Source organism: Malania oleifera, chromosome 7 (assembly GCF_029873635.1).
Source record: "Malania oleifera isolate guangnan ecotype guangnan chromosome 7, ASM2987363v1, whole genome shotgun sequence".
Classification (NCBI taxonomy): Eukaryota; Viridiplantae; Streptophyta; class Magnoliopsida; order Santalales; family Ximeniaceae; genus Malania; species Malania oleifera.
The window spans coordinates 111,756,362-111,779,728 of NC_080423.1; the positions used below are offsets into that span (position 1 = coordinate 111,756,362).

At 38.2% G+C, this 23,367-nt stretch overlaps 1 protein-coding gene across 2 annotated transcripts in view; it reads right to left on the reverse strand.

Annotated features, from left to right (window-relative positions):
- The window catches only part of LOC131159440 (ribonuclease TUDOR 1-like), a 42,297-nt gene extending 20,073 nt beyond the window's left edge, over window positions 1–22,224 (reverse strand). Inside the window, exons 1-14 of one of the 2 annotated variants that reach the window (XM_058114352.1) lie at window positions 21,792–22,224; window positions 20,981–21,160; window positions 20,364–20,438; window positions 20,159–20,272; window positions 19,972–20,076; window positions 6,718–6,924; window positions 6,416–6,631; window positions 6,228–6,335; window positions 4,954–5,124; window positions 4,323–4,865; window positions 4,007–4,237; window positions 3,737–3,925; window positions 3,571–3,648; window positions 3,276–3,470 (exon numbers count right to left, since the gene is read on the reverse strand). In XM_058114352.1, coding sequence (XP_057970335.1) covers window positions 3,276–3,470; window positions 3,571–3,648; window positions 3,737–3,925; window positions 4,007–4,237; window positions 4,323–4,865; window positions 4,954–5,124; window positions 6,228–6,335; window positions 6,416–6,631; window positions 6,718–6,924; window positions 19,972–20,076; window positions 20,159–20,272; window positions 20,364–20,438; window positions 20,981–21,136 — 2,388 coding nt within the window. In that variant the 5' untranslated portion in view covers window positions 21,137–21,160; window positions 21,792–22,224. Of the gene's footprint in view, window positions 1–3,275; window positions 3,471–3,570; window positions 3,649–3,736; window positions 3,926–4,006; window positions 4,238–4,322; window positions 4,866–4,953; window positions 5,125–6,227; window positions 6,336–6,415; window positions 6,632–6,717; window positions 6,925–19,971; window positions 20,077–20,158; window positions 20,273–20,363; window positions 20,439–20,980; window positions 21,232–21,791 lie in introns of both variants that reach the window. The other variant, XM_058114350.1, reaches the window with a different exon arrangement.
- Between the last annotated feature and the right edge of the window lie 1,143 nt (window positions 22,225–23,367).

A 23,367-nucleotide genomic window follows, 5' to 3' on the forward strand; every position in this document is an offset into this window, starting at 1 on the left:
GTTCAAATAAAATTGAGGTGACACCTTTAGTGCCACTCTTTTGATAGAGGATATAAAATCAATCAGGTTTTTCCAAATGCGAAGGATGATAATTTATTCAATACACACTTATATATTCTATGCCATTCTCCATGCCTTGCACTCTATCAGAAAAAGATTAACCTCCACAAACATTTCCAGAATTTTTACATTGTGCTGCAGTTTTTTCTTCACTGGTTTTCTAAAGCTTTGAGGAAGGAGAGGCAGGAAGGGATTTAGATCCAATAGAGCGAGGAAGAAGTTTTCTTCCTAAATTGCTTGGATCAACTGGACTGGGCGAGCAGTGTGGATTTTTAAAGATCGTGCAATTTGCTCACAGATACTATGGGGTAGAGCGACTTTCCTTGCTTCCCTTCGGGTTTGCTCTCAGATTTTTCAAGGTTTACCGCTGTCCAACTTTATGAGAGATTGGAGGGCAGCGCTCTTGTCATTGATACTTGTACTGTTTCTTCTTGCTCTTCTGCATATTATAGCTTTTTGCATCTTTTACCCAGGGAGGACTCCTTGTCCTCCATTGTGTACCATGCTTCTTTCTTTTAATAAAATTGTCTTCTATCCAAAAAAAAAAACGGACCATGCATAGTTTAAATTATTCAATACTAGAACATACATTGAAAACACCCACCCTAAGCAGAGAAAATGCAAATAAATAAATAAATAAAATGGAGCATCTCCAATAAAATTAGGGACATCAAATTTAATTCCCCTATTATAAGCATGGTCTCCTAACTCTCCTCTTGGTTCAAAAAAAAGTTAGGGTGACACCTGTAGTGCCATTTTTTTTATAGAATATAAAATCAATCAGGTTTTGCCAAACACAAAGGATGAGAATTTTTCAACACACAGTTATATCATCTACACCATTCTCCATGCCTTGCACTCTATCAGAAAAAGATTAACCTCCACAAACATTTCCAGAATTTTCACCATTTTGCTGCAGTGTTTTCTTCACTGGTTTTTTAAAGCTTTGGGGAAGAGGAAGGGGAGGCAGGAAGGGATTTAGATTCAATAGAGCAAGGAAGAAGATTTTTTCCCTTTATTGTTTGGATCAGTGTTTTAAAAGGCAAAGGCGAGGCATTTTACCCTCCACGAGGCGAGGCGTAAGCCTTAAGGCGTTGAGGCGTAAGCATTTTGGGACTATATTTTTTAAAATAATTAATAAATAAAATTAATTTATATATAATAAAAAAATGTGAAAATTTTTAAAATAATAGAGAAAAATATAAAAACATAATTTTTAAATATCATATAGGCCAATTTTAAGTTTTAACTAACAAACATAAATAAAATATATTAAAAAAATAAGCATGAGTTATAAGAGAGCCAAATTAAAAATGTCCCCAGATTCTAATTCTAAAAGCCAGCTGCAGCAGAGAGTACGAGAGGGTTAGAGGGTCGCAGAGAGAGGTGAGAGACTGCAGAGGGTCGCTGCAGAGAGACGACAGCTCCGAAGGGTTCATTGAAGGAAAAAATATGTCAGAACGAGTTGTCAGAGGCAGATCAGAGTTTGAAAGGGAACGTCGACTCGTCGGAGAGAGACGAGAAGCTTGGATGAATCGTTGATAGCAGCCGTCGAGTCGTTGGAGAGAGAGACGAGGTGCTGGGGGAATCGTCGGAGAGAGAGTAGAGGCTATCGTCGAGGAGAAGACTCGCTGGAGGCTTCGCCAAGGCTTCATTGAGAGAGCAGAAGGGAAGAAGCTTCAATGTGTACACCTTGAGATTTGAGGTGTAAAAGGCAATCATTTACATGAGAGGTGTACGCCTTCTCCCCTGAGGCGTACGCCTTTAGGGATTTACGCATTTCTACCTGCACCTTAGTGCGTTGTAGGCCCAAATTGCCCCGAGGCGCGCCCTCAATAACGCCTTTTAAAACACTGGTTTGGATCAACTGGACTGAGTGAGCAGTATGGATTTTTAAAGATTGCGCTACTTGCTCACAGTTACTATGGGGTAGAGCGACTTTCCTTGCTTCCCTTTGGGTGCACTCACAGATTTTTTTGTGGTTTACCACTGTCCAACTTCATGAGAGATTGGAGGGCAGCACTCTTGTAATTGATACTTGTACTGTTCCTTGTTCTTTTGTGCATTATAGTTTTTGCATCTTTTGCCCAGGGAGGATTCCTTGTCCTCCAGTGTGTACCATGCTTCTTTGTTTCAATAAAATTGTCTTCTATCCAAAAAAAAAAAAATACTGACCATGCATAGTTCAAATTATTCAATACTAGAGCATACATTGAAAAGACCCACCCTAGGCAAAGAAAATGAAAAAAAAAAAAAAAAGGAGAATCTCCATTAAAATTAGGGACATCAAATTTAATTTCCCCATTATAAGTGTGGTCTCCTAACTCTCTTGGTTCAAAGAAAATTGGGGTGACACCTCTAGCGCCACTCTTTTGATAGGATATAAAAACAATCACAGTTATCTCCTCTACGCCATTCTCCATGCCTGGCACTCTATCAGAAAAAGATTAACCTACACAAACATTTCCAGAATTTTCACCATTTTGCTGCAGTTTTTTCTTCACTGGTTTTTTAAAGCTTTGGGCAAGGGGAGGCAGGAAGGGATTTAACTCCAACAGAGCGAGGAGGAAGAGTTTTTACTCTATTGTTTGGATCAACTGGAGTGGGCAGGCAGTACAGATGGTTGGGTACAAGTTGAAGCACATGAAGAAACACTAGATTAAAAAAAAAAATGGTTTGAATAAAATCTTAGGGCCAAAAGAGTTGGGTTTTCTTCAAATTGAATCATGCAGCAATCTCTTGCACTTAATGGTTCTTCTCCAGCACTTTAAAACTCAGGGCTGAGTGTTCCCCAATCAGTGGAAAATGGTGCAGTACCCCAGCCCCAACAGTTCAAATTCAAAGAATTTGGGATTAGGTCACCTTTGGAAAATAACGCAATGTTATTTATTTTCAGAGTTTCTGTTTTCAAAGGTATTTTAGTGCCACAATGTACGACAATAATTTAGAGTATTTTTTACTGTATTGTGAATAGGAATTGAATTTCAGTTGTGCTGCTCTAAGAGTGTTATCTCATATATAGGTCCCTGCTTCAGTTTTCCATATCCTCCCCCTCTCCATCCTACAAAACTAAAATGTTTTTGACAAGATATCAACCAAGGAAAATGAAAGAAATCAACTTGATGAGTGCCTCAATGCATCAAACTTGGATAGAGGTTAAAAAGAACAATTTGGTAGTTATAAATTGAACCAGAAGCATCCAGATGCACTCTTACCATTGCTCGGTTCCATGATTTATCGACACTAAACTGAGCTAAGACAATGTCGCCTTTCTTAGGGTTAAAAGAACCAACCACAGGAGCTTCATGAATGTTCAGAGAAGCAAGCTGCTGCTGAATGGAAGCCACTTTCTGATCTCCCACAGTTTGGATGTAAAATCTTCCGCCACCCAAGACTTCTGTAACAATTACCTGAAACAAAAAAAAAAAAAAATCAGCAATCATTTTATTCGATCAAACACAAGCACCTTCAGCACTTCGAAATGGCATAACACAATCATATTGCAGGCACCTTCAGCACTTCTTTCTGCTTGCCTTCTGCAACTGAACCATTGGTAACTTCCTCTCCTTCAATATAATTTTCCCAAATCTGAAGGCAGACATCTATTAGCATAACAAAAAAGAAAAAGAAAAAGGTGGGAACACAAAATATGCTATATATATTCTACTCTGCTTACTTTCAACTTCTGTCTTTTGGCAGATTGCTCAGCCTGCAAGAGAAGATGAGCATCTGGGATTCTGTCACTGCCAAAGGTACTCTGAAACTTTGCCAGGCCAGATTCAAGGACTGTTACTGCCATATTGGTCTTCGACTCCCATAAAGACCCCAAAAAAGTTCCAGTTCTATCAACAGTTTCCACTTCAATCTATGCAGGAAAGCATGAGTTCAACAACAAAGCAGGTAAAACTATCCAAGTACTGGACCATAAATAAAGGAACTGCAGTACCTCAACATCTCTCTGCATTATCTTTCGCCTCATCAGTGCAATTGCTTCATCTGAAAAAGGCTCATCACGACCAGGACATCTGACACCTGAGAATGAGAAAGCAATGCTGCATGTTTCCTTAGGAATTAACAGCTTAAACCGGTGACCGCTGAGGACATACTCCACAATGGCAGGCATCCTCCGACTCCTTTGCAGAAATGGCAAAAAATCTTTAGCTTTCTTTGCTGATGCCTGAAAGTGATATTTCAGCAGAAGAAACCATTAATAATCTGTTGATGATTTCATTAAGATTCAGTATAACGGTTGTGTTTCTTACTGTAAGCAGATCTGTGATGTGCATTACAGGAGGATCCCTGGCAGAATGGATCCCCTTCTTCCCAGAAATAGCGCGGGACTCTGCAGCGAGGAGAGCATCATAGTAGTTTGATCTTTCCTCAAAATCCCGATGTCTAATAACGGTGCCAAATCCACGTGCAACCACCAGCTCACCAACATTCACCCCAGCTGGCTGGCTGCCTGCAGCATTTGAAACAGTTGAGGTATCATCACCCACAAGGAAGACTGATCCAAAATCCATTACCCTCGAGTCTGCAGTTGCAGTTACAGCTGTAGATCCATCTGTCATGCTGACCTTCCTAGAATATTCCATTGAAACATTCACCTGTCGACCTATAAGGCGTGTTCGTAGAAACTCTTTTGCTTCACGAGCATAGGGAGCAGGTTTTTCATCACGACGAGGATTGCCCATTTTGGGACACCTGATACTTGAAAGATTAACTCGTCTCTCTGCCAGTGGACTACCATATGGGACAGAATCATCAGCCACAATGATGCAGTCTCCGCTTACAACTTCAACAACCTGGATAGGCCATGATAATTCATGAAAAAATTAAAGGAGGACCAAAGATAAGGTTTATATCACTTGGATGCTGGAACAAGCGTATAACCTTTCCGGTGAAATTCTGGTCATGAATTGCCTTTGAATTTGTCAATGGTGGTACATAATTTGTCCAAATCCTCAATCGGTTCTTCTTTGCCTGAAGTTCAGCAGACTTCAGCCGCCGCTTGGCATCATCTTCCATCATGTTAGCACTCCATTCAACGAACTTTGCCAAACCCTTTATGAATATGAAAGACAGACAGAGGGTTTCAGAATAAAGCTTGTGCATTTGGGAGAATAATGTAACCAGTATGTTAATTAAATATAGAGAAGTTAAAGAAGCGAAAGGAGAGCTAGAAGGCATGGTTCAGGCAATAAAATAAAAAAATAGACGATAACTCAATGAATCAATGTACAGCAGTGCAACACTGGAAATTAAAATAGAAAACATAGTTCCATCAGCGGTGTCAGTGCATAACAGGATGTTTGTTAGATGCATGGTCTTAAATTTCCACGAAATTGTTGAAATCTTAGTCGAAATTTTCGGTTTCCAACACCCTTGAAATCGAAATGGCAGTCGATTTCGATCTTCAATAATTTCCATCAAAATCTCAACGAATCATCCAAAATTTATCAAAATTTTGAAATTTTGGAGAAACTTGTCGAAATTTTGACTATGCAATGACATTGTCTCGAAATTCAAATGAGAGATTTAGTAGTGAAGTGAAATTTCTATCTTAATTTATTTTATTTATTTTTATCGAAACAAAATATTATTACAAGTGCTTTTGAAATTATATGAAAAAATAAACTTTAACAACATTTTATTTAACCATTCATGTCTAAATTACCATTATTTGTATAATAAATAATATTCGAATAATTTATGAATTTTATTTGTATTAACTAAATATATTTAATGCAAATTATCTTACAAATTCGTTTGTTACACATTACAACTTTTCCACCTCAAACACAACATGGATGTACTTAACTTGTAATATATTAGTCCTAATACTAACATTTTTATGTTTGTCAACCATATCCAAAGTTTCACAAAGAATTACATGTTTTACTACTGATTCCCGTTATTTTTTCAAATCGAAATCAAAATTGAAATTGAAATTGAAAATTTCGTCAAAATTTCAGTACTTTTGGGCTTTGAAATTTGAGTCAAAATCGAAATTTAAGACATTGGTTGGATGTAACAATAAATGAAGGTATTGACCAGGCATTAAAACGAAAACAATCGAGTAAAACAGACAGGAGGAAATTAAATATCGTGCATGGCAGAATAACATAAGGTTCATAGAATCTGCACTACAATGTTAAAGCACATACATTTTCTACAAGTTCCAATGCCAGGTCCTTCGCCAATTCTCCATCAGGATAATACACTGATCCTATCAAATTGCTGAATTTGTCAACACCCTCCAGAACAATACGGACCTGTAAGTTCCATCATATAAATTAAAACACATAAAAGACATATAATGTACAAAACTAGCAAGTAAGAAAGATGAACTCACATCTCTGTTCAAAACACGAGTCTCTGTAAAATATTTGGCTTCCCTTCCAAATGGATCAGCAGCAACTTCAGCAGGTGATGACGTTGAAACTGCAAGCCTTTGTGCTGATGTTAATGGGGATCGGGATTCAGCAGAAACTTCTCCATTTTGTTCGTCCGAGACCACTAATGTTTCAACAACAGTTTCTGATGGAGCCCTTCTTCCCATTGATGGAGCCTAATTTTAAGATAGAACACTACAACATTTTGCAGACAAAATCCGAGACTCGGGAATGAAATGTTGATGACATTTAAATTCAGTACCTGGATTCCAGCAACAAATACTTGAACAAACTGGAACTCTGGAAGCAAATAGACACGAACAGTACTTCCATCACGAACCTGCTCAACAATACCTTGCATGGGCCTGCCCTTATTTGCAGCCAATAGACCCATGGCATCCAAGTTACTAGGATCACCAATGGCTGAGGGAGGTAATTTCCTGATAGATGCCTCTGCAGCACCCGGTGCCTGCAACAAGTAGAAATGAACACATAATAGAAGCACATTTTACAATTACTTCCTTCCTAGGAAGCGCGCATATGGAATGGAATTCATGTGAGATAAAATATGTGTACCACAACACAGCAAATCTTGAAAACAATTAGTTGTATCAAGGATATGCTAATAATTAATATATATTTCTTATGTGTTTTTTTGGTAAATTATTGTGTTGTGTCAATAGTGACAAATTATGAAAGCAATCAGAGCATTAATGGGGTAAGCAATTATATCATTTCCATAATCCCCATCCCACCCCCCGCCCCCTTCCCAACTATCAAGATCTCTACACCGAGCTTCAAGCAACAAGATATGAACCAAGGTAAGACTCCCATTAGTGGTATTTTTCACATCTACCAACATGATGGTATGTAATCTTCCTCGATGGCAACTTTAAAAAAAAAAATTAATAGAAAAAGTATAAATTTTATTGAAAAAGGAAGGTACAAAAAGGAACATAAGAAATCCTCCTTAGAAAGAACAAAAGAAGAAAAAAAAAACATAAAAAACAATACTGTCCAAATGTGCTGCAAATCTGGGAAAGACAGTCCTCTGAAACAGCCAGCTGCAGAAGCCCACAATATAAACTGAATCCTATCCCCCAGCATAAGAGAAATTATTAGGTAGACCCTGGTCTACTATATCATCTGTAGACTAATCCAATAAAACAGTGACAACTCATACACTAGATCAATGGGTAAATCATAACTTACTTTCTTTTCAAAACAAATCAAAAAAACCCATGAGTTGTCACCATTTTATTGGGTTAGTCCATGGAAGCAATGTAGACCCAGTCTACCTAATAATTTATCCAGCATAGATGCTGACATAATTCTTCCCCAAGAATTACGAGCACTCCACTCCAATCAAATGCCCCATGAAACAGCAAATCTTCGACCTACTCTGGACAAACCCACTCTCTTCATACAATCCAAGTTGTTTGTTCCAAACTCTCAAGAAAAGGAGCAATGAAAGAACACATGAGAAACAGATTTTGAACTGTCAATGAACAAACAACATACATCTGAAGATCAGTTCCTTCAAAGGACTCATACTCTGCAACAGAGAGTTTTAACTTATAAAGAACAATTAACTAGATAAAATGGTAACTCCTGATGAAAGGACAACTACCCTCCAACAAGCACAATAAAGAAGTGATCTTCCAACACCTCTTCCAACACCCTATCATTAAGAGATCCATGAAAATTAAATCCCAAAAGGACGAAGTGATAAAAAAAGGTAAACAGGACCATGTCATTGTTTGGTTCAACATGAGAATCCTGGCAAGTATTTCAAAAGATCACTGCCCTTGACTTGTGTATGAGCAATGAAGAATGATCATATTTTCAGTACAAAAACGAACTAATAATATATATTCCAAATTAAATTCATATCTTAAAGTTCTCACCGATCATCATAAATAAAAGAAGATTCAACACTAAATTAATAATCCAATTAACCAAAATAGTAGGGAGCAATATGATCTCAAAATTTCAATAAAAAATTTATACATATATATATATATAAAAGATAGTAAAACAAGTTTATGAAAATAAAAATTACAAGAGGATAAGATATCCTCTATTAAAAATAAATTTTCAATATCATATTAGTCTATTATTATGACAAAATAATATTATTTTCATTTGTCATTTTTTTATTTTTGATAGTAACATGTTTTTATCAATAAAGATGAATTTTTATTAGCAAGGCATCAAGGGGATGCTATCCAGTGGTACAAAACATCAACCACTCTGCAAAGTGTCGCAAACATCAAGGATTACATTATGATTATTAACAATTTGCTGACTAAGCCAAGTGGAAACAACAGCAATCCACTAGTCTTTGCAAATCTAAAGCAGAGTAGTTGTATCCTTGAAGTCCCTTATTTCTTTCTTTCCAAGAACACCAAAAGATGGCGAGAGAGATGAGGTTCAAACCTTTCACTTCTCCTTGATGGCTCTGATGCCTTTCTAAGCCCAAATCTCCCTCAAACTGAATTTGCCATAACCACTACTATCTAGTCCAGGATAGAACCAAATTCCACAAGTTCCTCGTCTAGGGGCAATGGAGAAGAATGTGGTTGACTAATTCTACACCAGCCATACAAAGAAAACACCTATTTGTGACTGTAAGCCCTCTTTTCTGCAGATTGTCAAGGGTTAAAATATTTCCATGTGTGATAAAAAAAAAAAAAAAACCAACCTTCAAAGGGGCTGCTGTCCTCCAAATGTGAATCCAAGGGGGGTTGTTGTAATTTGTTCCCTTTGATGAGAGCTTCTTGTAGAAAGACGGGCATTATGATTCATTGGGAATGTTTTGGTAACGGAATTTATAGAGTTCTGTAAAAGTCAGGAAGTGCATGAGGTTCCCAATCTGCTACATTCCTAGTAAAAGGAATATTCTAAAAAATCCCCTAATCAATGATTTGGAGATGATGACTACTAAGGGCATTTTTATGACAAACCAAGCTATAGATGGAAGGAAAGACAACTCTAAGATTACTATTCTCACACTACACATCATGCTAGAGGTAAACATTGGCCCTATTTCCCAGTTGAAATGTCACAACAGGGAAAAAAATCATCCAATCCTTTCCTCATAAATTTCCAAACTCCCACTCCATAGGGTCTCCTTCTATCAAGTGTTATCCAACCATTATGCTCAACCCCATATTTAGAAACAATAATATGGTGATCTTCTCCCTTCATGAGCCTCCATAGCCACTTCCTTAGAAGAACTTTATTGAAAATGAAGAATTTCAGCCCCAAAGCTCCCAAACAAATGGGTTGTTTAACCACTTCCCATCTAACAAGGACATATTTAAACTACTCCCCTACACTTCCCCAAAGAAATCTTCTTTGAATTCCCTCCAATATTCTTGCAACTGAGGCAGGAAATGGAAGGAGGAACATGAAATAAACTAGAAGATTTGTCAAAGTGCTCTTGATGAGGGTAAGTCTGCATACTTTTGATAAGAAATTTCTTTTCAATCTTGTCAATCTCCTTTCAAACTTCTCAATAATAGGGTCCCCAACTCCTTTGTCTTTGAATTGGCTCCGAGGAAGAGACCAAGGTAATTAATGGAAAGGAACCCATCTTGCAACCTAGAAGACCAACAAGAAAGGGGTGCTCTCCAATTGGAATAAGCTCACTATTAAAACGGCCTCAAACCCTAACAAAATACATCGAAGGTTGAGGATATGAAGGGGATTATCTTCGCAAAAAATGATAGAATCATCCGCAAAAAATAGATGAGAAACTTTTGTAAGACTTCCATTTTTGCCCACCTTGAGACCTCTAAAAAGATCCCTCCTTCAATAGCTTTCATTAGCATGGCTAAGCACCTCCATAACCAAAATAAACAAAAAAAGGGACAAGAGATTTCCTCGTCTCAAATCTCTCGAGGTACAAAAGAATTCAGAAGGGCAGCCATTTATGAGCACTGAGACGCTTGCAATTTTGATGCATTGAGCAAACCAACACCACTAGAGCTCCCCAAAGCCCATTTTCCTAAGATAAAGAAGGAAGTTCCAATTGACATGATCAAATGCTTTCTTCATATCCACTTTGCACACTATTCCCCTTTTTCCCTCCTTTAGATAGGCATCCACCACCTCATTAGCAGTAAGGGCAGCATCCATAATCTGTCTTCCAGCCATAAAAGCATGCTGATTCTAACGAATGACTTCCAGTATTGCTTTTTTGGACCTCTCATCTAAGATTTTGGCAATGATTTTATAAATGCTTCCTGCCAAGCTTATAGGGCGGAAATACTTGATGCTAACTATCCCAAATTTCTTCAAAACTAGAGCGACAAAGGTGGCACTAATGCAATTGACAAATTTTCCAGATCTATGAAACTCAAAACACATTGAAAATGTCATGCTTGAGAAGGCTCTAGTTAGCCTAAAAGAAAGCCGAACAGAAACCATCTAGTCCAGAAGCATTATCTCCATTGCAATTTTTAATAGCTTGGAGGACTTCTACTTCATCAAAGGATCTCTTAAGCCACCTTGCATTGAATGAACTGAGAGATCTAAAATCGATACCATTCATTGAAGGTCTCCAAGTTTTTGGTTCTATGTAAAGGTCTTTTATAAAAATCACAAATACCTACCTAAAATCTTCTTCCCTAATTAAGGTGAATTCCCAATTTCAATTATGGATAGGGTGTTACTTCTACAATGAGCTTTGATATCCGGTGAAAGCATTTTGTATTACGATCTCCCTCCTTGAGCCATAAAGCTCTAAATTTCTGCCTCCAAGATATTTTTGGCTCTCTGTTCATCACCAAGGCCTTGGATTATCTCCTGCTCATCAAGTTCTTTGATGCCATTAAGGATAACAGCCTTCTACGCTGGACATTCCCAAACGTGTTTTTGTTCCATATTTTTAACTTTTCTTTTATTCCTTTCAATTTCGAGACAAGCACAAAACTAGCCTTTCCTGTGACCTAAATAAAGGACCACCAAGTGATGTTGCCACCAATGAGAGGGATATCAATAAAGTCATTCACACTAATAAAGTCAAGGTATTCTCTCATGCTACTGGTCTCGAGGCTGCCCCCCACTTCTTTCATGCGGATAAACAATATATTAAAATCGCCTCCAATGATCCAAGGAGCATTTCATCTACTCCTGATCTTGAAGAGTTCATGCTAAAAAAGAGACCTGGAGGGTCCTTCACTTGGGCCGTAAAACCTTGTGAAAATCCACTAAAAGTTATCATTCATGCTTTTGAACAAACAGGAGACTAAGAAGGAGTAGATGAGTGATCTAACAATTCCACAACACTAAGCTTCCACAAGACAAGAATACCCTCTAAGCTACCTACCACTCCAAGGGATATCCAATCACAAGCATCTCAGCCTCAAAGGTCGATGTTGCCACCAATGAGAGGGATATCAATAATGTCATTCACACTAATAAAGTCAAGGTATTCTCTCATGCTACTGGTCTCGAGGCTGCCCCCCACTTCTTTCATGCGGATAAACAATATATTAAAATCGCCTCCAATGATCCAAGGAGCATTTCATCTACTCCTGATCTTGAAGAGTTCATGCTAAAAAAGAGACCTGGAGGGTCCTTCACTTGGGCCGTAAAACCTTGTGAAAATCCACTAAAAGTTATCATTCATGCTTTTGAACAAACAGGAGACTAAGAAGGAGTAGATGAGTGATCTAACAATTCCACAACACTAAGCTTCCACAAGACAAGAATACCCTCTAAGCTACCTACCACTCCAAGGGATATCCAATCACAAGCATCTCAGCCTCAAAGGTCATTGATCAAGAGTTGATCCACTATCTCCACCTTAGTTTCTTGCAAGAACACCACATCACCCTCCAATCCATAAGAAAGGACTTCATTAAACTCCTCTTGGATCATAGTAGTCAAAAGTGTGCTTGAGGCGCGCCAAGGCGCGAGACGCAGTAGGGCCACAAGGCTAGCGCCTCATTCCTGTTGAGGCAAGGCAACCTTTAAGAGGCACGGGCAGGCGCACTGAAGCGCACTAATCCACCAGGTGTAGTGAATCGTGCCTTGAAATTTTGGAAGCTATAAATAAAGAAAATGTAGCCAGAATGAGCCCTAGCCCTCTTCCAGCAATCCAAAATTAGACTCGAACTAGCCCTACTGTCCTACCCCTTCGTCTTCGAGCCTTCGACTCAAACCAACAGGATTCATCTTCAACCCTTCGAACCAGCATGAAACCAACATTATGTTTCCCATCCCTCGCATCTCGTCAAGGCAATTAGCGAACAAACAAAGCCAAGTCTTTGAGAGAGTACAAGGTCCACAAGAGAAAAGGGCCTTCTAGTGAACAACCAGAGGCCAGCTTTGAACTAGAGGAGCTCGTGACCACTAGAAAACACAATTTGCAAACCAAAGCCAAATGCAAAGGGTAGCTTTGAATAGGAAGAAGCTTGTGAGCACCAAAAGAACAAAGAGAAGCTTGTGAAATAGTCACAAAGGGCAGCTTCCACCAAGAGAAAGCTTGTGAGCACCAAAAAGCAGAGAGAAAGATGGGGAGAGGATTCTAACTAGGGCTTACAGCGAGAGGACAAGAGGATTGCTTGAGCAAGAGGGGAGATGATGTCAAATGGAGTCTCCTATTTAGGTTGAAACACGAGAAGAGAGCCTCCATTGATGTTGACAAAGGGAAGCAGTTAGGGTTGTAGCAAAGGGGGGCATCGTCCAGCAGCATCGCCTTAGGCCGACTAATAATACTATATCATGGGAGCATTAATGCCCAACCATCCAAGATAATAATAAGGGAAACTTTGGTCCCAAAAATATGATTCTCATGAGAATGGGCACTGTGAAACTTACCTATGGTGGAGCATGGGAATGGGATTCCTATGTTTTGTAGGAATTCTTCATCCCAAGGGAATGTGACATTTTGCCTTGTCATATTCTAGTCCAAAAACATACATGAAAATTGGATGCCATAAAAATCACATTCCTAGCACTGTCGAGAAATGTTGCAAACCAAATGCCCCTCGAGGGAAATCACCATAGCCTTTTACCAATTAAAACATTGTTTTTAGACATGAACTCACAAAGGCCCAATCCTCCATCTTTTTTTATACCAACAAACAAACCCCCAACTAACTAAACGAGCCTTTTCTCCCCCACTAAACAAAATAAAATCCATCATGACTCTCAATATTTCTACAAAATATAAGAAAGAGAGAGTGATACTAGAAAGACGGGCCTAAATAAGTGTGATACACCTACCTAGAGAGAGCACTCTTCCATCCGTCCAATCAATTGGACACCTCCACCATAGACTCCAAAAACCAACAAAACTAGGATTGCCCACTCAAATGCACTCTTGAAAATACTAAGGCCAATACAATAACACACCCAACTAAAGAAGACAAATCCGAAGATCTAAGTAAATTAATACACGTTATTCCACTCTTCCCCGAATTTATTTTAAAACTAGAAACCCTCTAAATCGTTGTAAAAACAGTAAGCACAATTACAAAAAGATTCCCTATGATTTTCTAAGAATGGCAACCAAAATCTTTCCCACACACTATAAATTACATCCCCTAACTTTTTCCCTTGGAGCCACATCATTTGGAGGGCTAAGGTTCCCAAGAAGATGCAGACCTTAGTGTAGATATGCATGATCTCCTTCAGAGAAGATTAGAAGAAGGTCCTACAAGTGTATCATGTGCTGCAAATATAATGAAAGAAATGCTCATCTCTTTGCTCACAGCAGGGTGGCAGAACAGCTTCAGAACGCTCTATTTTTTATACAGGCAAAGAGTGGGTGGCGCAGCAAAATGACGGAGAGCTTTTACTAGTTAGGTATAGGGACTTTGGCAAAAATATAGATGATAGAGCTCTTAGGAGTACGGCAGTTTTCACCATTCTTTGGACCTCGTGGATTGAGAGGAATGCTAGAATGCTTAGGATTGCAAAACCTGCTCACTGATTTTACGGGATAGAGTGACCTTCACTTCTTTTTGGCTGTGCATCTTCTCATAGTTTTTTTTGGTGTTGTCACTATCCAATCTCAAAAGGGATTTGAAAGCAGCACTTTTGTAATTTAAATACCTGTGCTTTTTTCTGCCTCTGGATCCTTGGAGAGGACTTCTTGTCCTCCAAGCCTTGTACTCTGTTTTTTTTTTCAATATCAATAAATTGTCTTATCTAATCATCACATACCAATTTTAGTGGTGCAACCATGAACCTGTCTGCACCCAACAAAGCATGTTATGGAGCATATTATGTTCCATGGAACTACAATTTGACACCTTTCTTCTTTCTTATCCATACAAAAAAGGAAGACATGCTGATAAGCATGGTTTGCCTTTGTATGTTGGTATGCGACGTATATGATCAATATTATACAAAAAATAAATATTCTAGTATTGGATACCTTTGAAATCATTAATTGACCATGTATCCCGAAGTACTAGAGGAGTATCAACAAGGGTATGATAAATATACAGGTTACCCTAGAAGCATATGTGATTCATGAGTTTCTTTGGAACAAGTAGTTGATAGATTCTACAATAAGTGGCAAATCTCAATACCATCTAAATAGAGTTCAAAGGGAAACCAATGTGCACGGAAAAAAAAAAAAGGGCAGGCTAGAATTGTTTAGCGTTAAATCTTTAACAAAAACATGGCCAACCCAGCTGTTCACTTATTAAGATGCCTATAACCTACATCAAGACCTTGTTTGCATGCATCAAAACAAGGCCTCAATTGTCGAGTGGTAGTTATCATTACACTATTCCAATAAATGAATTAATTTTATATTTTTCTATTTCACGTCTTACTTTAATGCATTGCTATTTATGAAAAATGTCCACTTGAACTTATTAATATGTGAATTAGAACTCCATTAATTTTGATTTTATGGGTCTAACTTCAAACACTTGCACTAATAATTTTTTAGTGTTATCTATCATTTTCCTCAGTGTAAAGGTGTAAGCAACTCCATTTATTCTTTCTCTTCAAATTTGAGGGAAAAAATTTCAAATGGTCCATCTGATGCAGGGGCAGCAGCAGCATCAAGGTTCTGCAGCCATGGAGAAGTTAGAAGAGAGGAATGGGAAGGAAGGACACGGAGAGATATCAAGGCGGAAACTCACGTTTAATCATCAATTCAAACTCATCAACAACTAACTCACAACATGGCGTTTACACACTATTTATAAGAAAGCCTAAACACATAAAATTACACGCATACCCCTAAAACTACATGAATTACAATCAAGCCCATACTTTATACAAATATTACAAACAATCCACAAATACACATAATCCTATACTAATTAATACTAAGCACACATTAAAAACTACTAACTTAACCCAACTATTATCAATCCAATTCTTCTTAAGTAGTCTCCAACTTGGATCTTCCCAAGGCCTTGCTTCTTGTCCTACATCAACTCCCCCCTAGTTAGAAAACATTCGGCCTCGAATATTAAAATGTTGGAGAATCAAAAGGAGAAGCAAACTTGGACTATTTGAAAGCCAATGCTTAAATGAGACAAGAAAACCACATTCCATTGGCAGCACCATAGACTTAGTTGAGAATTAGCATCAATCAACATATCAAGGATGATGACAAACTCAACAATAGGAATGTATGAAAGACTTTTGATGTCTTCAAACATATGCATTTCCTTGCTTGTAGCGTTTTCAAGTTGAGTAAATGTGACTGATTCTTTGTCTTGGTTAATTGGTTGAGCAGACTTCAAAACAATTTTCTTCTCATTATAGTGGAAGACATGTATTCTCAAGCCCTTGGGTCACACCTAAATCATCCAACCAAGGAAAACCAAGGAGTACATGGCCAATCTTCATAGGTTCGATATCACACCAAACATTTGCCAAATATTCACCCATTTGGATGGGAACCAAACATCTTTCATAAACATGTACAATAGAGTTATCAACCCAAGGTATCACACAAGGCTTTGGGTGAGGTTCCCAATGAAGCTGCATTCAAGTGACTCCATTTATGGAAACCATATTCATTGGGCATTTTCCATCAATGATGTTTTTGCAAACCTTTTCTCCACACTTGAAAAAGGTGTTGAAAAGCTTGAAATTGTGCCCAAAGTTTGGCAAATGACATTCCTTTTTTTATAATTTGTCACCATGTTGCTGAATTTGTGCATATACATGCTGCAGCTATATGTCACAACCTTTAACACAGTTTCCCACAAGCCTTACTCCCAATTTCTCAAGCTATCTTTAATTCACCTTGATACTGATTGTCATTCACGAAGAAAACTCACAAATTACAGAAACAAAACCTGATTTTTGATGCTGGCAGTGGAAATTTTTAGGGTTTCATGTCAAATTATTGCACTTTCTGTCTGCAACCAAAATATCAAGCTGCAGATCAAATTATCATGGAGAAACTCAAAATATTGTGACTGCAGGCAATTTCTCACGAGAAAGGAAATTGCAGAAGGCTTTGGGAGACTTTCTCATGCCTTCACCGGCGCATGGCCGCGTGAGTCTGGCAATGAAATTTCAGGCAACTGCAGATCAGTGGGTGAGGAGCACAGTGGTGGTAGTGGTGTGATGAGAAAAACACAAGACACTAGGGATTCTTGAAGGCCGACGGTTGGAGTATATTTTGGCTGGCGCGTGGGATGCCATCCGGTGATCAGACGGCGATGAAAATTGGAGGGGAGGGGTTTTGTAATCTGTTTTTGATGGTGTGGATGTTGTTGCAGGATGGTCGCTGGAAAGTGATGTTTGAAGAAATGAGCACACAGCTGGAATTTTCTAAGAAGTCCAGAAACTGCAGAACTGCTTTTCAGTTTTTTTTTGTTTTAAACTGAAATTCAGAGAGAGAGAGAGAGACAGACAGACAGACTGAGAATTAAGAAACTGAAGGAGATAAAAGAAGAAGCTGGAAGGTTGGAGGAGTTGCTGGACAGAAACTGCCAAGGGACAGCCACAGAATTCAGAAATGAGAAAGAGAGATTCTCAAAGGGAGAGAATTAAAGAGAAGAGGAATAAGGGAAGGAGAAAAGAAACAGATAAGAAGAAAGAGGCAGAAGGCTGGACAGCAAAGGATTAGGGACAGAGCAAAAGATTAGAACAGAACACCAGAGAACAAGAATAGAAGAAAGAAGAAGCAGCAACAGAGAGGGAGCAGAAGCTACAGAACAAAGAAGAGAAGGAAAGAAGAAGAGGAGGAGAAGCAGCAACAGCAGCAAAGAGGGAGCAGAAATTACAGAACAAAGGAGAGCAGGAAAGAAGAAAACGAGGAGGAGGAGAAGCAGCAGCCAGGAGGGGGGGGGAGAAGTTACAGAACAGAGGAGGAGAAGGAAACAAGAAGTTGTAGCAGAGGGAGATAGAAGTTGCAGAACAGTGGGGGAAAGGAAGAAGAGATGAAGAAGGGGGAAGAAGAAGATTGAAAGGAAAAATGGGGTAAATGAAATGGAAGAAACAGATTGTGGTTGGGCTCTAATACCACATGATGCAGGGGATTGAAATGGAAGAATGGAGATCGAAGTTGGGTTCTGATATCAAATGATGCAGGGTAGAATCAAGGTTTTGCAGCCATGGAGAAGTTAGAAGAGAAGGAGGAAGGGAAAAGGAAAGAGAAGATACAAAGGAGGGAACTCACATTCAATCAAAAATTAAAATTCATCAACAACTAACTTACAACATGGCCTTCACACACTATTTATAAGCCTAAACACATAAAATTACACACATATCCCTAAAACAACATGAATCAAACCCATACTCTACACAAATATTACAAACAACCCCCAAATACACAATAATCCTATACTAATTAATACTGACCACATATAATAAACTACCAATTTAACTTAAGAATTATCAATCCAATTCTTCCCAAGTAGTATCCAACTTGGATCTTCCCAAGGTCTTGGTTCTTGTCCTCCATCACCATCCTAAACTGCAAGAAATCTACCTCCTCGCCTAACGTGGCATTGGCAATATGCTTAAATAAATAAAGTAAAAAATGCATTAATGGAATTTATTAGTAAATATGGAATTCATACTTCTGCATTGGAGTAAAATGCTCTCTGCCCTAACTTCTCCCTCCCCACACCCCCAACAAAAAAAAGACCCAAACCAAAAAAAAAATTGATTATTAAACTATATCTGTGGCACTTCTTTTTCTCTTCCCACATCTGATGTTGTCATCTTCATAAATCTCTTATCAACCACAAGATAACTAATACAGCATTTTTTCCTCTAAAACAACAAACCATTTCTTTTCATTATTTGGTTCTATATCTTGCTAGATATATTTAGACCCATAAATCAAAAAATTTTAAAAAAAAATCAAAAAATAAAAAGAAAAACATAATTGACTCTAGAGCCATAGTTAGTGATTAGCCAAAACATCAAAATGCATTTCAGAAAAGGGCCTCCGCATAAAACTCTTGCATCAAGGATCCTCTTTTGAACATGAGAAGACAAAAGAAAGGTGGAAATGTGGAATAAAACATAAAATTTCCACCCGTTCTTTTCAATACCACCATTGTCATAGAGAACAATCCAGAAAACAGTAATTCAAACTGAAATTTTGCAAGATGCTGGTTTCATGGCCCAAAGGCAACATAGGCATTACAGATAGCACAATACAAGCCGCAAAAGGCTGCATAAAATGCTAACAAGCAAGTTTCTTTGCCACACTAAATATTTTTCCAAAAATTCCAAGTATTGTCATCTAATTAGTGCGGCTCCACACATTATAGACAGGAAAAGGTGCAATTTGTGTTTCATTCTAAAAGCATAGAACCACTTGTTTAAATGCTGCGTCACTAAAATGAAAAGATCCTCTGCATTACCTCCTCGAGTGAAGAAGAGGGGGCTTTGTATAGACACACTCTTGAGCCATGCCTAGGCTCACCATTATTTTGTTTCATCTATTGATGGTTTCTAGCTCCAAAGAAAATATATATGGAACTATGTTGACTTACATACATCTCGTTGACCAAATGAGAAGCACAAAGAGCTATTGCTCAGCTGCGTCATGCGTTACGAAAGCTGCATTGCCCAAAGGAGGCAATGCTACAAGAGCTTAGGTGTGTGGTAAGCATAGGAGGCATGCGACAGCATGAGTATGGTTCCTGACACAATTGCTAGAGGGATCCGCCAATAGTCAAGCGCAAGAATTATAAGACAGGTCCCCTCCCTTTCGCTATTAAGGATGCATGACAGCAGGGATATCGTAACAATTCTCAACAGCTATCAACAGGTGGCCTACTAGGAGTTTTGGTTTAGGCTTTGAGCAAGGGCCTCAGCAAATTGCTGCATTTTATCTACCATAAGATCAAGAATCTGGACAGACTGTAAATTCGTTGGCAATATGTCTACACTGGTTCAAATCCAGCTCTGGTGAGCTCCTCCCAGCACTGTAAGCAATAAAAGAGAGAAAGTCCCCCTGATTACAGAAGGGAGCAGTCAACCCTAAGCAAGCCCATCATCATACTCTGTATAGCTACGATGACACCCAAAAAATGTAGAAAAGATTCAAACTAACCTTGCTCCAGCGGCCTAGACCCTGTTGCTTAGCTTGCTCTTCAAGGTTTACCAGTTCTGCAAGGTAAGGACTAACTTCTCCTTTCTGCGGAGCCTGATCCCTGACCTGCATGAACCATATCTCGCTCAAGCCTGAAAATAAATCAAATTGAATGCATACAGATACAAAAACAAAAACCACAGATAACCTTCGCCCAGCCTTCAGAAACAATCAATGATGCAACATTCTTATCACCAAGGAAAACAGATCCGAATTCTCGCCCTATCGATGGCACACTATAATCCACCTTGAAAGTGACTTCCTATCAAAAGAGAATATTAAAATATAACACTCTTATTGCTAGAAACTAAAGGCATACATTCAAACAACTGAAATGGATTAAAGATGAGCACCTTTCCTATGCAAAGCTTTCTTAAATACTCTCTGCTGTCCCATGCAAATGGCTCGTCAACACCACCTCTACGGGCCTGAGAGTTTTTTTTTAGGCTCAACACTATCAGTTAAAAATACTGTAGCCTCCATCCAGTGAAAACCAATTGAGTCTAATTACAATATTAATGGATCAAGAAACAAAGACAAATCCAAGTGAACAAATGCCCTGATATGAATCATGTGGTATAGTTGACTTTTTAAAATCTAATCACCAAATCAAAAGATAACTAAGAGCTAATGAACAAAAAAAGACCCCGAGTGACAAAAAGACCTCCAAGCTGGCACCCCAGCATGGATCACAAAAGAAAGGTTAATACATATCTAAAACTATTAAATCATTTGGGCAACTTTCCATAGAGGAAAAAAAACCAATAGATCAAAAATAGGTTGTTCATCCAAACTTGCTGATGACTCCACAGGGACAGTAATGCTGCAAATGTAAATGTTCCTAGCCTCTGAATAAAGAAGCTACAGTCATTCATCAACAAGGCAGGAAATAGACATGAGCGGCAAAGCTAGACGAAGGCAATGGAAACATGAAATAAATTTTCCTGGGGTGGATTAAGATGATCATTACCAATCTAGGAGCAATAAGAGACGACAAAGTGACAGTCTTCTCAGGAGGTGGTCTATCCTCTTTGGTGCTAGCCATTACTACCAAGCAGTCACCCGAAGGAACGGCTTTCACCCTTCCTCTCAACCATCCAGTGGGACCAGCTGTTGATGATGCCATCTCTCAAGTCTCAACAGCTACGATCTGCAGAATCCAATTCAACGTTAACACCCCCCAGCAGCACACGACACCAATGGAGCTTCAGCTGGCTAAGCCTGATGCAAACATTAATTGATATTTAAAATAAAAAAAAAACATAAACATATTGACGATCAGATCGATCGAAAAGACTTGAATCCGACCCCAAAAACTTTTCTTTGAATGAAGGCAATGGCACAAGAGCCAAAAAAGATAGTAACTAAATTACAGAAAAACAGCGATCGCGGGTGTAACAGGAAATGGCGAGAAGAAATTTCCGATCCACGACGCAGACATCGAAACTCATTAAGGAACCATAGTGACATAAAATTAAAAAGCCTCCGGGACACAATATTGAAAGATCCTTTAAGATAAACCGCAATTACGGCAAATGCGAAATACTGCCTCGATCTAGATTAGAGAGTCAAATACACGTTTCCAGTAAAAAGCAAGAGGTAGCAAAGAGTTGACAAGCCAATAAAAGAAAATGACAAGAACTGTAACGTTGGACGTTCAATAATTAGAGGGTAGAACGAAGAAGTGAAGGTTAAATCTGCACATAAACCCAAGAGACATGGAGTTTGCCTGTAGAAAGACGTCTAACGAGGATGAAGTTAATTACCCCGGCGGAACTCACCTGGATGATATCGGTCAGAGCGCGAGAAGCCTAGTGCGGACAGATCTCGGCGGATGAATTCAAGTCGATCGGAAACGCGATTTGCTTCTAAAAGCTCACGAAATCTGGATGAGGAAAAGCGGCAACGGGAAAAGGAAATCCAACACAAAAAGACTGCAAAGGAGGTTTGGTTGGAGACGGCGGATCAAGCAGAGGGAGAGAGGGAGATTCTTGTTGGTACGAAGGAGCTGAGAGCGAGGTTACGGAAGTGTAATTATAGGAGGAGATGTGGATGAACAACACGCCCACCCTTTTCGATGAAATTACTCGAAATACCAATATACGCTTCTCCCCACAGTCCACGCCGAATCCATCGAAAATTACACAAGTAGAATCCGACGGGATGGAGACGAGCAATCACTGATTTTATGCGTTATGACCCCTAGTTTGCCATAAATCGGCCCCAAAATAAACGACTCACAAATGCATGCATCTCACCTGTTTTTTACCAACTGTAGAAATGGTTCAGAAATTTAATTTATGAGTATCTGCCCTACAATGACTGTCTGCAGATTTGCCATTTACCATCGGTTTGACTGACATCTTTTCTTCCCGAATGCTTTTTTGTCGATTTTTTTTTTCATTTTAATTTTAATTTTAATTTATAATAAAATATTAAATAATACTTTGTTACGAAAAAATTATCTCCTTTTGACGCTAACGTAATCCTGTTGTTTGGTCTAACAAAATTTACACTGCATTCAATTTGTTGTAATCATTTAAAAATTTAAAATGATAAAAGAAAAGTGTGAATTTATTCTTTATTTTTTAACTTCCAAGTTTTGAAAGATATTTACATAATTTTTTTAAAAAAATAATATAAAGAGATGGAAAAAATAAATTAATGTTTCTATAATTATAAATATTTTTAATAACTATGTTCTTCCATATGTAAAGTGTTAGAAATACTAATAATATAAAATGATAAATTTATAAATAAAAAATTAAAAAAAATCATGATTCACAAAAAGGTTGAGGCACAAATATCTCGCTCTCTTTAAGGAGATTCAAACCTTCTACGGATTATTGGCTTAGTCCACGAACCGGTGCAGCAGATTTCCTCAAGACTTGTCTCCCCTAGGATACAACAACTCGATTTGAATTGTATGACTCTCTCTAATTCTGCACAAACAGAGGAGTCCAAAGCTTCACAAAAAAAGCATTTTTCTTTACTTGTCAAACTCTTTAGACTCAAAAGAAAAATGATAAGATAAGAATGAAGATAATTGGTTTTTCTTGTGCTAATGACTCAAAGGTCTATTTATAGGCACAAAATGACCTTTCATTTTCCATTTACTTAATAAATAAGTTATGTATAAATTAAGTAGATACAACCCTAGATTTAAGGTGCATTCATCTAATTAACCTTGTGCATTTATGAGATATATGAATAAATGATCATAACTCAATCCACGATACATCTTCATTTTTTCAAGATAAAATAATAATATACATCTTCTTCACCAAGATAAAATAATAATAAAATACACTAACAATTCCTCCCTCATTTTAATATTATGTATGTATCATGCATGTA